General features: G+C 39.4%; 3 protein-coding genes across 3 annotated transcripts; 1 reads left to right on the top strand and 2 right to left on the bottom strand.

The window, feature by feature from the left end:
* Positions 1-1,526: 1,526 nt before the first annotated feature.
* Positions 1,527-5,134, bottom strand: LOC119072831 (ribonuclease Z, mitochondrial). The gene is made up of 9 exons (XM_037178139.1): positions 4,662-5,134; positions 4,408-4,594; positions 4,221-4,348; positions 3,958-4,153; positions 3,510-3,889; positions 3,002-3,079; positions 2,541-2,942; positions 2,184-2,478; positions 1,527-2,120 (listed from the first exon to the last, which is right to left on the bottom strand). Exons 1-9 carry the CDS (start codon positions 4,931-4,933, stop codon positions 1,575-1,577), a joined length of 2,484 nt encoding a protein of 827 aa, XP_037034034.1. The 5' UTR covers positions 4,934-5,134; the 3' UTR covers positions 1,527-1,574.
* Positions 5,135-6,755, top strand: LOC119072834 (lanC-like protein 3 homolog). The gene is made up of 4 exons (XM_037178142.1): positions 5,135-5,411; positions 5,489-5,797; positions 5,859-6,182; positions 6,238-6,755. Exons 1-4 carry the CDS (start codon positions 5,234-5,236, stop codon positions 6,696-6,698), a joined length of 1,272 nt encoding a protein of 423 aa, XP_037034037.1. The 5' UTR covers positions 5,135-5,233; the 3' UTR covers positions 6,699-6,755.
* Positions 6,756-12,851: 6,096 nt separating this feature from the next.
* On the bottom strand, positions 12,852-14,760 carry LOC119072828. The gene is made up of 2 exons (XM_037178128.1): positions 14,652-14,760; positions 12,852-14,516 (listed from the first exon to the last, which is right to left on the bottom strand). Exons 1-2 carry the CDS (start codon positions 14,719-14,721, stop codon positions 12,892-12,894), a joined length of 1,695 nt encoding a protein of 564 aa, XP_037034023.1. The 5' UTR covers positions 14,722-14,760; the 3' UTR covers positions 12,852-12,891.
* Positions 14,761-15,587: the final 827 nt, after the last annotated feature.

The following is a 15,587-nucleotide window of genomic DNA, read 5'->3' as shown; positions in this document are numbered from 1 at the left end:
AAGCAACGTATTTCTGCTTGAAAAGCTTGAACAAATTTCGATGTTGGTATAAAAACAAATTAGTATGAACGACTCGCGGCGAAAGTAAAACGAGCCATCAGAACAGTCGGAGCGTTTGCCCCGTACAAACCCGTATATCTATTGCGTACGTGACCCTAGTGCGTCTGTCACCCTACTTTGACCGTAAGCCTATTGCGCCTGTTAATGTAGTTCAAGTAAAAATATTATGTAATGTGTACATCTTACAAATTGCGCATAGCGCAATTACGAAGCCCCGTACGACGTTCCTTTCAAATGAAACAAAAATTTCAAATCGCCCTAAAATTTTATTTTTTTGAAGGGCCTAGTCCGAGGACCCAAATTTAATTTTTTTTCAACAACTTTCTATTCGGCGTTCGATTACCTTCCAAATCAAACGAAAATTACGAAAAACGAATGAAATTTGCTCGAGTTATATGTAAAATACACATAGGGCCCTAGTAGCGGCCTTAGTCCGAGGACCCAAATTTAATTTTTTTTCAACAACATTCTATTCGGTGTTCGATTATCTTTCAAATGGAACAAAAATTACGAAAAACGGATGAAATTTACTTGAGTTCTATGTAAAATACACATAGGGACCTAGTAGCATTTCACTTCTAAGGCCCTAACTCACGGTCCACTCACCCGATTTTAAAAAACTTTTTTTTTCCTGGATTGGTATTGACAACACCTATCATTTGCCATGTCATTTACATTTCCATCGTTTATTTTGCCATAAATATCACCAAAAGACCTTAAATCACTTAGGTGGCCCTAACTCACGAAGGGCCGACCCGAATATGCCCATCTTCGAACTTAGCCTCACTATTTCGACTATCTTTCAGGGAAAAAAAAAATTTTGAAATCGGATTTGATTTACTCAAGATATCGACGTGACAGACGGACGGACGGACGGACAAAATTTTTATTGCAGATTCGTCATCTATGAACATAGGCAAACACTTTGCCCTTACCGTCTGCTTCGAATTCCATCAATTACACACGGCATCGTAATCCTATAAGCCCCTTTGTACTTCGTACGGGGATAAAAATGCAGCCCGTGCGATGCAGCCCTAATAGGACGAGAAGGATCATGAAACCGACACCCAGTCTCATAAACGACCAACCTAATTCTATCGACTGATGATTTTAATCGAAATATTTTCTTTTCCCAGTTTACTGGCGGTCCATTCCGATGGGTCGGCAGCAAAATTAGTGGACAAAATGAAATCGTACGCTGATCTATATGGAGCTCCGTTCCAGCCGGCACAGACGCTACTCGATATGGCTAAAGACTCGTCCAAGAAATTCCACAAGCAAGTGTAAGAGGCTCGCTGAGCTGTTCGTCTATGTTACCAATTCGATTGTACGAGAGTTAAAGTTTTCCCTTTTTTTGGTGGTCGCCGAATGCATTTCATTAAGTTGGAAAAAGTATTTTTTGTCGCATTTTCTAACATTAATTTCGGTCGCAGCGACTTCTCCATAAACGGATTCAGTTTTTTTTTTAAGTTTCAGCAACTTTATTCTCCTTTCCATACTTTCAACAGTAACAATCAAACTTTACCAGCCAATGCGGCCCTTTGTTCCTTACGCATTCGTTTCATAGCTTTGTTTTCCATAAATTCGCAATGCTCGGTGAACAACACTTTCAACGTTGGAAACATTACGTGCAAATATTTCAGATCCACCCCGGTCACCTCCATGTTATCGAATGCAACGCCCACATTTGTGCTCATGTCGCCTTCCAGTCTCGGTATCTTTGCATACCGCTGACTGAAGTGCGTCAGCAACGTGTACTTGGCACTCATTTTCACTCCCTGCTCGATTGCCTGCGACACTGTACTGTGCATTTTATGCTGAGCCTGTTCCAACAATTCGTCTTCCATCGTTGCCTCGTGAATGAGTAAAGTGGAATTTTGGCCGAGTCGTACGAGTTCCTGGCAAGGGATTGTGTCTCCGCTGTACGTCAGTTTGAATGGCTCGTCAGCGTTTATTTCGAATGCTATTCCGAATGCATGCGGACAGTGCCGTACGAGACAGGTTTCTATATAGTTTAGGCCGATTTCTGCGGTACGTTCGTCGCTCAAGGGCTGGTCGAGCTGCATGTTAAATGAAAGAGAATTTGGGTGAGCGAAAGGTATTCACAGTGGTATGTGTCTTACCAAATCACCATTCGGGACCAGGACGTATTCGTTGCGTATCGAATCAATCCTTTTGTCATAAAAGTCCAGGAATGACGAAATTTGAATGGGAGCTAGCAGCATTATTGGTGATGTATCCAAGCGTCGACGTTCTTCCAATATTCCAATCAAACCTAAGTGGTGATCCGCGTGTAAATGCGAAATATAAATGGCTTTCAGATTTCTCAGAATCTCCCTCGCTTTTTCCGGTCCATAAAAACGAATAATCTGCCCGCATGTTCCCTCGCCGCAATCCAACAAGATGCTTGACGTCGGCCTGAAAAATTAACTCCATTGTGTCAGCAACAAAACGCCACCAATAAACGTAAAGTAACTCACGTTGTGTGCACGAGAATAGCGCTGACATTTCTCACTTTATTCGGAATGCAGGACCCGGTGCCAAGAAACAAAATCTTTGGATATTCGTCGGCCCGCGAAATCTTCTCGTTTGCATAGCTCTGACGAAGTTGTTGTTTCAACTCATTCAACGAATCGATGAAGCCAGGAATCGCCGCAGATTCGTTGATATACTCATCCCGGCACACAGTCTGTTCATTGCTACGATCGAATCCAGTGTACGGTCGCATATGGTAATATGTTGATGTGATTGCCGGTTCACATTGCGGTTCTGTTACATCCGGCGATGCGTCTGTAACGCCGTTTGTGACTATTGATTCGTCGGATTTGAATTTTTTGTGACTGACGGCATTGTTGTGGCATTCGGTATCCATTCGGTATTCCCTGTTAAGATTGGAGATTTTAGGATAATTCGCAGACATTTTGGTAGTCTTGACACTTACGCCAGGATTGGAAAGACGTTCTCGTTCAACTGGTTCAATTGAATCTGAATGCGGTGAGACGACACGTAACCTGAAAATCTTTACAAAATCGTTGATTAGTTCCTGTACTCCCTGGGTTCCAGAGAATTCCCAAAATTCCCAAAAATTCCCTAAAATTCTCAAAAATTCCCAAAAATTCCCTAAATTCCCGAAAATTCCCAAAATTCCCAAAAATTCCCTAAAATTCCCAAAAATTCCCTAAATTTCCGAAAATTCCCAAAAATTCCCAAAAATTCCCTAAATTCCCAAAAATTCTCAAAAATTCCCAAAAATTCCCTAAAATTCCCAAAAATTCCCTAAAATTCTCAAAAATTCCCAAAAATTCCCTAAATTCCCAAAATTCCCGAAAATTCCCAAAATTCCCAAAAATTCCCAAAGATTCCCAAAAATTCCCAAAATTCCCAAAAATTCTCAAAAACGATTCCCAAATATTAGGCTCTGCTGGGTTCTGTCATAAGTCATGACGTACCTGTTTGTCTCGTTCAACACTAAATGTTTCGTGCTCTTGGCAAACCTTTTCATAAAATCCTGGTAGACTGGTTCGTCTATGACGTGCTGAGGTGAAAAATGAATCACTAAACTGGCAATTTGGTCTTCGCAAGCTGATGCACTTTGATGCAACAAGAACTGTTCTTCCTTTTCCTTAAAACTATCCAAAAACTCTGCCGACGGTATGTCAACAACTATGAAAGTTGGTCCTGGATCATCAGCTGAACAAACGTCTTTCGAATGCACGGTTGTTCCATTGGGTAGCGTTACGCTGCAACCATTTTTCAATTGTCCTAATAGCGGACCAGGTGGGACTCCTCTATCAACGCATTTCTCCAAGTCCAGCCTGCCAGCTCGAGGCTTTCCAATAAAAATCAGATCTCGTTAAAGCAATCGATGTATGCGATTCTACAGCAACCAAGAATTACCTTTAGGCGGCAAATGAATGACATAACAGTTGAGGCACAACGACATTTTCTCTCCAATTCTACTGTAAGTGGTGATGAGGAATTTGAAACTTCGCCGGTGGCGTTGTCATTTTCTAGAGAATAATAGTTTGTGTCGTCCACAACCGATGGCGAAATGTTTTGCTGTTCGTTGTCCGCACTTGTGTCAGTCACATTCCTTGGAGAGTTTAAAAATTGGAAATTTATTTCGATTGCTCAAAGTTCGGTCAGCACAAAACTCCTACTTTTCGAACGAAATTCCTTTTACCGTCAACACCTGATCTTCGTAAATCGGACCATCCTCACACGTCGGTGCTTCCACTTTTAAATCTTTCAGAATTACAAAGCGTTTCATCGCAGAAAATAGGTCTCCCTGCGGTGAATAAAATCAGTCTCACGATAACCGATACAAAAAAAACGTTCAGCACTCACCAAACCATCCGGACCGTGAAGAGTTAGATTTGGTACACCGGTGTCTTGAAGTGTCAGGCTCAATCCAGGTAGACCACCGGTTCTCTCCCAACTCGATCGAGTCATAAAAATATGCTCCAGCCGTGACAACTTGGTTTTGTGTTCGTGAGCCAGTCGCTGAGTGCCTTCGCCACAGTTGAACAAGTATCTACGGAACCGTTTTCACAGATTTACTACAAACAACTGAGGTTTTGAAGGAGAATCTCCGCACAAACCTCCACTGATCTGTGAACAAATAGATAGAGGCCGGAGAACCAGGCGCACCCGATCCTAACACTTGAACGTTCACCGTACCGGGAACATAATTTTGCGATTTTTGTTTGATTTTAAGACGTTGCTTTTGAGCCTCCGCAATGTGTTTTGGTTCTCGCGGCATTGTCAGGAGAAGTTTTTGCAGGTCAATGGGTCGTATGGATTTTGTACTGAAGGAACATCGGCAACTAACTGAATGACGTATGAGTGCTGTGGCGGTTCGAGCACACTTCATTGACTTGCAAGTAGTTTTTCAATGTTTTGTTGGATGATGAAATTTACGGCGTAAACGTGTTTGAAGAAGAACTGTCTTCTGATCTGTCATCAGAATGTTATACACAAAAACATATGTTTTCTGTCAAACTGCGTTCAATTTTCACTGTCACTGTATGTTTGATTGTATGGGTATTAATTGCATCATATTGTTGCATCGCATGCACCCTGTGTGGCATGAATATAAACAGAGATTGTGCGAAATTGTGAGCATGAAAGTCTAAATAAATATTTTAACGATTTAACCGGTTGATTATTTGCGATGGATCGTTGTTTTCACAATCCGTATGAGGATTACCGCGGCGGTGCAGTTTCTGTGGACGGTAGTTTCGTTCGCAATTTGATAAACGAATATGTGGCAACAATTTTACTGCACACAAATCCAGCCAAGGCACAGAGAAATGCGGATAAACGAGGCGATTTGTACGTAGGAAATGCTGGTAAGTTTGATGTGCGCAATCGAAATTAGTGGAAAAAGTGTCTGTTTACAATGGGCCCAGGATTTTGTTCTCGCTAGGCATCGCGTACATGTTTCTGAGACTGCATCAATCCCAACATGATTTTAAGGAGTTGCAACCGCTTGTAAATGCTCAATTGTATATAAATGATGCTAAAAGCAAAGCAAAGCAATACACCCAGTCAAGGTCGCGAGACGAACGTTGTTCGTTTCTGTGTGGAAATGCTGGCATTTATTGCGTAGCCGCAGTAATTTCATCGACTGCAAACAATTTGGATGAAATGAAGAAAGACTTGGAAGCGTTCGAAACGGGATACGAAGCGTGTAAGCCGATGCATTTCAGTCGATATGGCAGCGATGAGGTGTTGGGTAAAACACTTTTTTTCATTTAACATTTCGTCGTTCTATCACCGACAACAATATTGTTTAGTTGGCCGAGCCGGCTATCTCAGTGGAATTTATTGGCTGAATAAGCAATTGATGCCACAACCGTTTGAGGACAATCGAATCAGCGAACTCTGTCAAGTGATGATCAATAGTGGAAGACAATATTCAGCCGATAAAGGATCACCCTTCCCACTGATGTATCATTATCACGGAACGGAATATTTGGGAGCTGCGCATGGTCTTTGTTCTATTCTTCATATGATGCTGGAATCACCGTGGTTCAAGCGAAATGGAGATGCCCCCAACTTTACAAACATATCCAAAACGAAACTGCTTGACATCAAGAATTCAATTGACGGATTCGTCGGTAAGTTCAGTAAATGAGTTCAGGCGTCGCACAACCGATTCCAATCTTTTTGCAGCACTTCAAGATCATGACGGAAACTTTCCCTGTGCAATGGAAGACCTAAGTTATCCGAATGACAATCCCCTAATTCATTGGTGTCATGGTGCACCCGGAGCTGTTTACTTGCTGATCAAGGCGTACTTAGTGTTCAGGGAGGAAAAGTATCTGCATTCGTGTCGAAGAGCAGCCGATTTGATATGGCACTACGGGCTACTACGGAAAGGACCTGGCATATGTCATGGTGTGGCCGGCAATGGATATGTTTTTTTGATTATGTACCGACTAACGGGAGAAGTCAAGTACATGCATCGTGCAACGAAGTTCGCTGAATTTCTGAAGAGTTCCGAATTTCTGCAACGATCCCGTACACCTGACTGTCCATTTAGTTTGTACGAAGGACTAGCCGGTACGGTTTGTTTTTTGATTGATCTGTTGGAACCACAAAGATCTTGTTTTCCGTTCATGGATGTATTTTAGCCAAATTTTCGTTACTTGTAAACTATGAAATCATTAAAATTCTAAAGTCAAACTCTAGATGCTGCGTCTTCTTGTATCAGCCTTAACGTGAGGTACGTCTTCGATCGGATGAACTTTAACAAAAACTCTAAAATCGTGCGTGTGCAAGTAATGGGCGTCCAGGATACCAGGCACAGTGGGAAGAAATAATGAAAAGGAGAAAATAAATTCGAAAAAATTATTAGAAATTGGGAAATGACCAGAAAAGAGCCTAGTTCCTCCTCTGTACCCGTGTTATTTCAAAGGAACAGAATTCAAATGTCCGGACATTTACTAGTCAATTTATTTCACTCGCTCCGCTCACGATGTTTTGCTTGATATTTTTATTCATCCGTAAGGCTTCACAAAATTTTTTGCTCGCTCCGCTCCCGCCTTTCTGATGATATTTGAAAAAACAGAGAGATTGAAAACAAATATTCTTTACCCGAAAAACCCAACATTTTTACCGGCAAATTTGGTCGAATTGCAGCGGGTACCGGGAAAAATTGGGAAATCAGATTTGGATACCGTAAATGGTCTCTCTCGGGCCTAGTTAAAATTATCCAGCTCTGGGAGTTTCCAGCTTTCTGAATGCTTTAGAACTATGCATTTCATCGAATTAGAGTACATGACCAAAGGTTCTGGCATGCAGGTGTACCCAGCAGTATTTTCGTTATATTAATCTCGCCGTAACCGTAGGAGTTCATAAGTTGCGTACATTGATTGATTAACTTAGTCAGTGCTTTCATTGATTCTGTCGGGTAAATTGTACTATCCGATGGCATTGAATTAATGCCGACTTTGTACGTACTATAATACGAAAACGGGGAACAAAGTGTATGAAGAGAGATCAGTCGATGAAATGGTGATAACGATAATACATTAGTCATGCGTGCCTGTTATAATGTAATAAGCAATGCAAGCGAAATAGTGAACTGTTCTGTTTTAGTTTCATGTGAATGTGAGAATGTGACACACAAATAAATATCTGAAATGATTTTATTTTTGCTCGTCTCGGCAGAGTTGTACACAGGTTGCTAGTTCAAACCGAATCCTAGACAAAATGAGCAAAAATGCTTTCAATTCATATTTTGATATCTAGTATGTTTCTCGCTGTCGATCTGGCTGTGCCAGGAGTTGAATGTTTTAATGAAACCGAAACCTTTAAAATTTACTAAAACCTTTCCAAATAAATTACTTGTTTGCCTTAGTCGGGCAAAGTTTCGACGAAATCGACAAAATCTGTAATTTCCTATCGAAATTTTTCTACTGAGGCCTTTCCGTTAATTTTTTTCTTCAATTTCAAATCATAATTTTCTAGCTGAAGCCTTTCTCTCAATTTTTTCTTTGTTTCCCCAATCGAAATTTTTCCTTTGAGGCCTTTCTGTTTGTTTTCCAGAAATGCCTCAGTAGGAAAATTTTGATTGGAGATCGAAGAAAAATCAACAGAAAGGCCTCAGTAGGAAATTGAAGAAAAAAATGAGAGAAAGGTCTCAGTAAAGTCGAAGCATTATAATTTGATCGATTCTATTCATTTATAAATAATTGTAGTTTTTTAAGAAATCATTTCGAAAAAATTTCAGATTACTGCGGGTAATCCGTTCAAATGCACGTGTCTAAGCTTTTATACTGTAATGTTTTCGAAATGATTTCTTCGAAAGCTACAATTATTTAAAAATGAATTATATGATAAGAATCGATCAAATTATAATGCTCCGACTTTAGGAAAATTTCGATTGCAAATCAAAGAAATATTAACAGAAAGGCCTCATTAGGAAATCGAAGAAAAAATTGAGAGAAAGGCCTCAGTAGGAAATCCAAGAAAAAATTTAGAGAAAGGCCTAAGTAGGAAATTGAAGAAAAAAATGAGAGAATGGCCTCAGTAGGAAAATTTGGAAATAGAAAAGAAATAAGAGAAAGACCTCGGTTGAAAAATTTCGATTGGAAATCGAAAAAAAATATGAACGGATAGCCCTCTCCTAATCAAAAATTATGTAATTTCACTAGCGAGCGAAATTAACGAAATTTTTAAAATAAATTTTTCATACCTAGGACCCGAAAAGTGCCACTTCGTCCCATTTTTTGTCCGTCCAATATGAAACATATTCGTACCACGGACTAAAAGTCTTTTTGGAAACCTCTCACACGCTAAAAAAGACTTTTAGTCCGTGGTACGAAATTTACGATTTCATTAGTTGTACATTTTTACATTCAACTCGAAAAAATTTATTTGAACTAAATATTTCCACAATATTTTTTTTTTCTTTTAAAATTTTGCACCGCCAAATCCCAAATCGCTGTGTCCTAGGCAAATGTTCTAATGTCCGGGCCTGGATACAAGTTGCAGTTTTCGATTAATAGTTTCTTTCATACTTTGCTCCGCGCCATGATTATAGGCGCTACATTCTTAAGTTCGACCGTAGAACGTACGACTCTACAATCGCTAAAAAGTAAGCATAGACTGAAATTTTAAATATTTTCCATTTCTTCCTATTTGTTAAGGAAATATTCCACTTTTCAACGATGCTTCAAAGTGATACGACAAAAAATAAAGCTTCGACGCAGTTTTTCGCTATCATATTTATGTCGGTCGAATTTTACAGTGTAACATCCATTACTTTGGTTTTTTTTTTTATCGTACAAATCTGCCGTAATTTACACTAGGCCCCATCTTTGGGATGGGTCAGATCCCTTGACTGACTGACTAATTTTCTCAAGAAGATTTTTGTAATCCGAGCAAAAAAATCACTCTAAAAGTTATATAAAAGTACAAGGGTATGCGTCCAGTAGCAAAGTTTAGCTTAGAGATTCTTATTCCCTTTACTTAAATACCACAGATTCTCAATCCACATAAAAAACTTCGTTCATATCATGTACTTCAAAATGGCTCATACGTATTTTCAGTACTTAAGAGGTATCGATGCTATGCTGAAAAGTATACATTTGGGTGATTTTTAAATACTGTCTTTTGATGATATCTTTCCGCCAGAATCATTTTTCAAGTATGTACGACTGCAATAACGACCACGAATTGTTAGCTTTCAACATAAAACAGATTAGGTTGTAGCAATAAGCAATACTCTCTCTAGCAACCAAACTCTCAATTCTCTGTGTCAAATTCACACCTTATTTCTTTATTTCTTTGTATTTTACAAACACTATTCTACATTTTGACTAACTACGCTGTAATTTACATGTAAAGGCTACTTGATTCTTTTACCACCTTAATAAAAGTAGTTTGTTTGCTAGAGAGGGTATTGGTTATAGCAGTTTGACCAGCCATGAGAAAACTAAGCAGTTTATGAAAATTTCGTCACTTTTTTTAGAGCTGGTAAAGTATTTTTTATAAAAACATGGAAGAATGAGACCATGTTTTGACACCTTTTATTGGTATGCTATAGTGCAATGGTAACTTATATGCTAATTTATTACTATTGATGACAATTTTTCCAACTGTCTCTCTGTGAGAGACACCCAGCCGAACGTGTGCGAGTTTTTCCATTATATTGATTAATACAACAATTTTAGCTAACCACCGATGCCTCTTAAGTTTTATTGTCTGCTAACAGACCCTGGAAAGGGGCGAATTTCTCGCTTACCTCTTAAATAAAAATGAACTCGTGTGATTACGGCCCTCGCTTCGCTCTGGCCGCAAAGTTCACACTCGTCCAAACTTTAATTTTTTTCTTATCATCGATACCAAGATATTACACAAAAAAATTTTTGGAATAAATCCTAGAATATTATTCCAGTATTAACGAACTTCATCCAAAAATTTCTTTTTTAGTATTTATAATTTTCTTTTGTGGAAAACCATTAAGAATTACTCAACTTAAACACGATAATATCACGGGACGATACAAAAATTCTTTTGGGAATATCTCTCAGATCCCCCGACCGTTATGTTATAGCCCAGCTTTGAACTTATCCTCGGGAATGGAATTCCCCGTCTAATAAAAAAGATTTTGAAATCCGTTGAGGATTACGTGAAGTTATCGTGTTATCTAGGAACGAGACAAAAAATCTTTTGTGAATATCTCTAAGATCACCCGTCCGTTATGACCTATCTTCGAAATTAACCTCAGCAATTTAATTCGCTGTCGATTAAAAAAAAACATTTTGGAAATCCATCGAAAACTACTCGAGTTATCGTGGAATCAAGCGACAAGACAAAAATTCTTTTGAGAATATCTCTAAGATCACCCGTCCGTTACGACCCATCTTCGAACTTAACCTCATCAATTTAATTCGCTGTCGATTAATAAAAAGTTTTTCGAAATCCATCGAACACTACTCGAGTTATCGTGGAATCAACCGACAAGACAAAAATTCTTTTGGGAATATCTCTAAGATCACCCGACCGTCATAGCCCATCTTCGAACTTAACCTCAGGAATTCAATTCCCCGTCGATTAAAAAAAAGTTTTTGGAAATCCGTTGAGAATTAGTCAAGTTATCGTGTTATCAAGGAATCATCAAAGTGTGACAAACATTTTCTATATTTAAGGTCTTTGGTCATACATTCATGCATTATCAATCATAGTAGTAAACATTGTGTGACAAACATTTTAGGGTGTTTATCATCCGTAAGACCCATGACTTTCAGTCAAGGGAATAAGAAACAAGTGTTTCTTATGCGAATTATTTGTGGTTATTTTTCGGCTGGTTGTTTCTTTCAAAAAAAAATCGAGAAAAATTGCATAAGTAAGTAAGTGACCAATTTGTTCTGATCGAAAACGCATAAAAAACTACTTGTCGAAAAATGACAACAAATAATTCGCATAAGAAACTTTTACGTGAAAATGTCCCAATATTTGCAAATATTTTATAGTTCCCTATGAAACTTAAAATTTCTAAAACAATAAATGGAAATGTACCGTTAAGTGTTTCTTATGCAAATTACGGCAGAAATGTTAGCGAATTTGGAATTCATTTAGCATACAACATAATGGTTCTCGATTACCAAGTTTGCTAAAATCTACATTTTTGAACCATCCATCTGATTTGATTTGAAACATTTTATTTATCAAAAGATTACAGAATTTACAAAACCAAGTAATCAGACTGATAAAATCATTACGGTGCCAACATCGATTAACTGTGATGTAGCACGAAGAAGCAAACCGGAAGTGGAAGCAACCCAGTCGACCCGTCAAAATTGCAATCCACCTTATGCTTGTAGTACGAATGAATTGTGTGTCATGAGTTGCTGCAACGACGAGAATAGCCAGTAACGATCCTTCATCGTGAGGAGGACTTCACCCTGGAACGAAAAATCTCACGAGAATCACTGGTTCTAAAAACGTCTGTAAATCTTTCAAATTCTCTACATGCCTCAGCAATCGGCTCATGATAGCCATAAAGCGTTCTATGGCGTGGAGGACGAAAAACATTAAAGTGACGCAAACCGTATGGGTGGTCAGGGATATGACGATACGATTCAAATATCGTAGTCAACTTCGGCGAGTTCACTCTGGCCTTCAGCACATCATACAAGAAAAACACACGCGCGTTCCTCCTCCTAGTGGACAGCCGCTCAAGACACAAAACCCTCCGACGCTCGTCATACGGGGGAAGCTCATAGTTCCGATTTCTCCTTACCGAGTGCCTTAGAGCATACAAAACAAACCTCTTCTGTACAGACTCAATGGTGTCGCTGAGCTCAACACCAGAAGGAGACCAGACCACGGAAGCGTATTCAAGATGAGACCTGACATGCGCATTATATAGACTCGTCAAACATTTCACATCCTTGAAATCAGAACATATTCTCTTTAAGAAACCCAGCATAGAATATGCCTTCGCAACTTTCACGCTAATGTGAGGCTTAAAGGTCAGCTGGGAATCCAGCAACACACCAAGATCGGTCATCTCGGACACCCTCGTCAGAACAACATCACCAACTGAGTAGTCAAAAGCCACTGGGTTCTTAATCCGATAAAATGACATAACCTTACACTTGGAAACATTAATAGTCATAAGATTGCTAAGGCACCAATTCGCAAAAGCATCAATGTCACTCTGAAGGTCAACAGCGTCTGATGATAACAAGACTGTAGTATATACAAAGAGTGATCAAAATTTTAAAAGAATGATTCCCAATACAAATTCTTATTTAAAAAAGATTTATTTGGGATGGTATACCATAGACATTAAGATACAAAATAACGGTAGCCCTAATAGGGCTGAAGCAGACTGTCCAGCCAAACGGTGTTAAAAATGTTTTTCTCATCCAAACGAGCCAATGTTGCGACTAATCGATTCCAGTCGTCCCGTGGGAAAGATCTCGGAATTACATTTTTCAACACATTTTGATTTAACCAACCACCCTCCGACGTGTGAGCGTATCCTTTACTCCATTCAACTCGAACGAATGCAAGGGGATCTGGGTTTGTGGTGACCATTGGAAATTTGTTTAAAATACGAGTTTCAATGTCACTCAATGCTCTATGAAGTCCGGGTTGTTTTCTTTGGCTGGTAAATGCTACCCAGAGAACTATATCATGGCTATCGTAGCCAGGAACTTGACGAGCCGGCGACAATGATGGTACATGGAATCTACCCATATACGGTAGATCCACTCCAGTGACTCGGAATTGCAAATGTCCAGCCATCGGATATTCGTTCTTCATACGGTATGAGGTAAGGCAGGAATTGTAAATGTTGTTAATGATAGACACCACTTTCTGAAGATGCGATCGCTTCGTGATTACAGCGTAGCCGGCGGCATCCTCTCTCAAGGTATTGGGTTTGACATACAACATTGTATTTTTAGACTTACCCCAAAGGGAAAGACTAGGTAATGATAGAAGGAACGCCAACTTATGCTGCGTTTGAGCGAATAGGGAAACCAGCGGACCGGCAACACCGGAAACGTCCGAATAGAGTTCAGCTAATTCAACGTGAAACTCTGTGTTGAAAATGAAGTTGTACGGATCTTTTACATGCCTGGACAAAAACGGTTGTTTCGTTTTATTCTGCCAAACCATGGCCCAAGTCTTATTTTCAGTTCCAAATGACAGGATGTCACATCGTCCGGTTTCGTTAACGATTTTGGAAAATGTTGTATCATGACCGTTAGAAGCTTCTGGTTCCTTGTACAGCTCCTCGCTGCTAATTGTAAAACAACTATCGCATGCCAAATTGTAATTTTTACCGAATCCTAGATGCACGCCGGTAAAAGGAATTCTCCCCAAACTGATGATCATGTCCTTCGTGTCGGGATGACTCCGATCAAACGTTTCCAGAACATATTTGTTAGCTATGCTGTTCCAAACGACAGCGCTCAGGGAAACAATCGCATTGCTTACCGTTCCACCGGAGAAGGCTGGTGGCAGATCTTCTCCGTATGGTGGAGCACCAGATCCATGCGCACCGACTGTAACTACTCCAGCTATCGACAATTCTCCAGGAGCCGGGCAATGGTACAATGATGCGCCATACTCTTCTGCATATGTCAAAATACTTTCCATCGTCGCCCCGGCTTCTATATTTAGGACCAGTGGAATGTCTGGAATCGAAAACGTCGCTTTCTCGATCTTTGTAAGGTGTTTGGTTGGGTCGACTAGGATAGTTTCATTGACGTTTATCTGAGGATCACCGCCTATAGGAGCAAATGAATGGCGAAAACCAATCACACGCACTTTTTTACCGTATTGATGGGCCCAATTGGCAATGTCGACCATATGATCCTGTGTACGAGGTCTGGCGACCCACACATTGTCTATTTCTATGTCTCCCGACCAATTCACAAATTTTTCTTTATTTATTTCAATATCATCTGGAAAATTGTCGGGTCTTGCTGAAAATCATAAAAGAAAACTAATTGAAAAAGCCCACAAAAAAAATCAATTTGAAATCCTCTTCGATGCAACACTGTCATTTCGATTTAAGTTTTCATGAACTTTAATTTAATAAAAAAAATATGTAAATTTACCGGTAACGTGAAGAAATCGATGTGAAAGGAATGTCATGCAAATTAAAATCAACGGATTTTTTGTCAACATATTTTCAAGATCTTAATTTTGTTCAAAGCGTTGTTCTGGTTCAAAAGCCACCGACAATATAATTAATTTTCTTTGATTTGAGTCCTTTAAATACTTCACCATGCAAGCGAATGTGAGACAACTTCACCATGCAAGCGAATGTGAGACATACGTGTAGCTCTTTATTTATTTCGAGGAGTAAACCACTCAGGTATGTGACTGCACACCCACGTAGGAATTGCCGGAATATCAGACTAATAATAGTAATTGACGGAAATACGTGAAATTGATGGAATTACAAGGAATTGACAGGAACTACGAGAAATCATGTCCGGAGCGATAGCGGAGGACTTGACGCAGTCTAACTTCCAAAAAAAGAACGAAGAAATTTTTTTGAGACGCGGCAACTATATATACTTATATAGCTGAACATTTCAGTTTCTAGCCTTTGGTTTATATCACCACAAAACATATTCTATCATATTCTCGCTTCAAATACGAGCAAAACGAGCTATCACTCGACTATGTAGCTTTAAAATTACCGGAGATACATCGTTTTGAAATTGGTCACTTTTCATACAAAATACACCAAATTGACTTTTCCCAAACAATCAAAATCTTTCAACTTACTCTGTATGTTTCTATCTATCTATCTATCGACGGTCGATCTCGGAAACCAGTCAGCCAATCTCCATGAAATTTTGCAGGAACCTCAGGGTAGGCATAAAAATGAAAATGTGATACGCCATTACCCCAGGAAAAACCAGAATTTTGTTTTATTGACCTCGAAGTGGTTTCTGAGTGTGGTTTTCGACGAGGGTCGGGAACGCGTTTTCGGCTGTAGCTTAGCTGTATTGAAACCCATGCGTGCGACCCATTAAATGAAA

The sequence above is a fragment of the Bradysia coprophila genome (genome assembly GCF_014529535.1).
Source record: "Bradysia coprophila strain Holo2 chromosome IV unlocalized genomic scaffold, BU_Bcop_v1 contig_84, whole genome shotgun sequence".
NCBI classification, from domain to species: domain Eukaryota; kingdom Metazoa; phylum Arthropoda; class Insecta; order Diptera; family Sciaridae; genus Bradysia; species Bradysia coprophila.
Note: the sequence above shows the minus strand (reverse complement) of the source record. Positions and strands in the feature narration are given on the sequence as shown.

Bases quoted from the DNA above. Each gene is read 5' to 3' on its own strand.
- LOC119072831 (XM_037178139.1), bottom strand. From the start codon at position 4,933: ATGAAGTGTGCTCGAACCGCCACAGCACTCATACGTCATTCAGTTAGT. The intron at 4,595-4,661 runs GTTTGTGCGGAG...ACGGTTCCGTAG, and splicing joins TTGTTCACAGATCAGTGGAG to ATACTTGTTCAACTGTGGCG. The intron at 2,943-3,001 runs GTAAGTGTCAAG...CAATCTTAACAG, and splicing joins AACGTCTTTCCAATCCTGGC to GGAATACCGAATGGATACCG.
- LOC119072834 (XM_037178142.1), top strand. From the start codon at position 5,234: ATGGATCGTTGTTTTCACAATCCGTATGAGGATTACCGCGGCGGTGCA. The intron at 5,412-5,488 runs GTAAGTTTGATG...TGTTCTCGCTAG, and splicing joins TTTGTACGTAGGAAATGCTG to GCATCGCGTACATGTTTCTG. The intron at 5,798-5,858 runs GTAAAACACTTT...AATATTGTTTAG, and splicing joins TGGCAGCGATGAGGTGTTGG to TTGGCCGAGCCGGCTATCTC.
- LOC119072828 (XM_037178128.1), bottom strand. From the start codon at position 14,721: ATGTTGACAAAAAATCCGTTGATTTTAATTTGCATGACATTCCTTTCA. The intron at 14,517-14,651 runs GTAAATTTACAT...TATGATTTTCAG, and splicing joins TCGATTTCTTCACGTTACCG to CAAGACCCGACAATTTTCCA.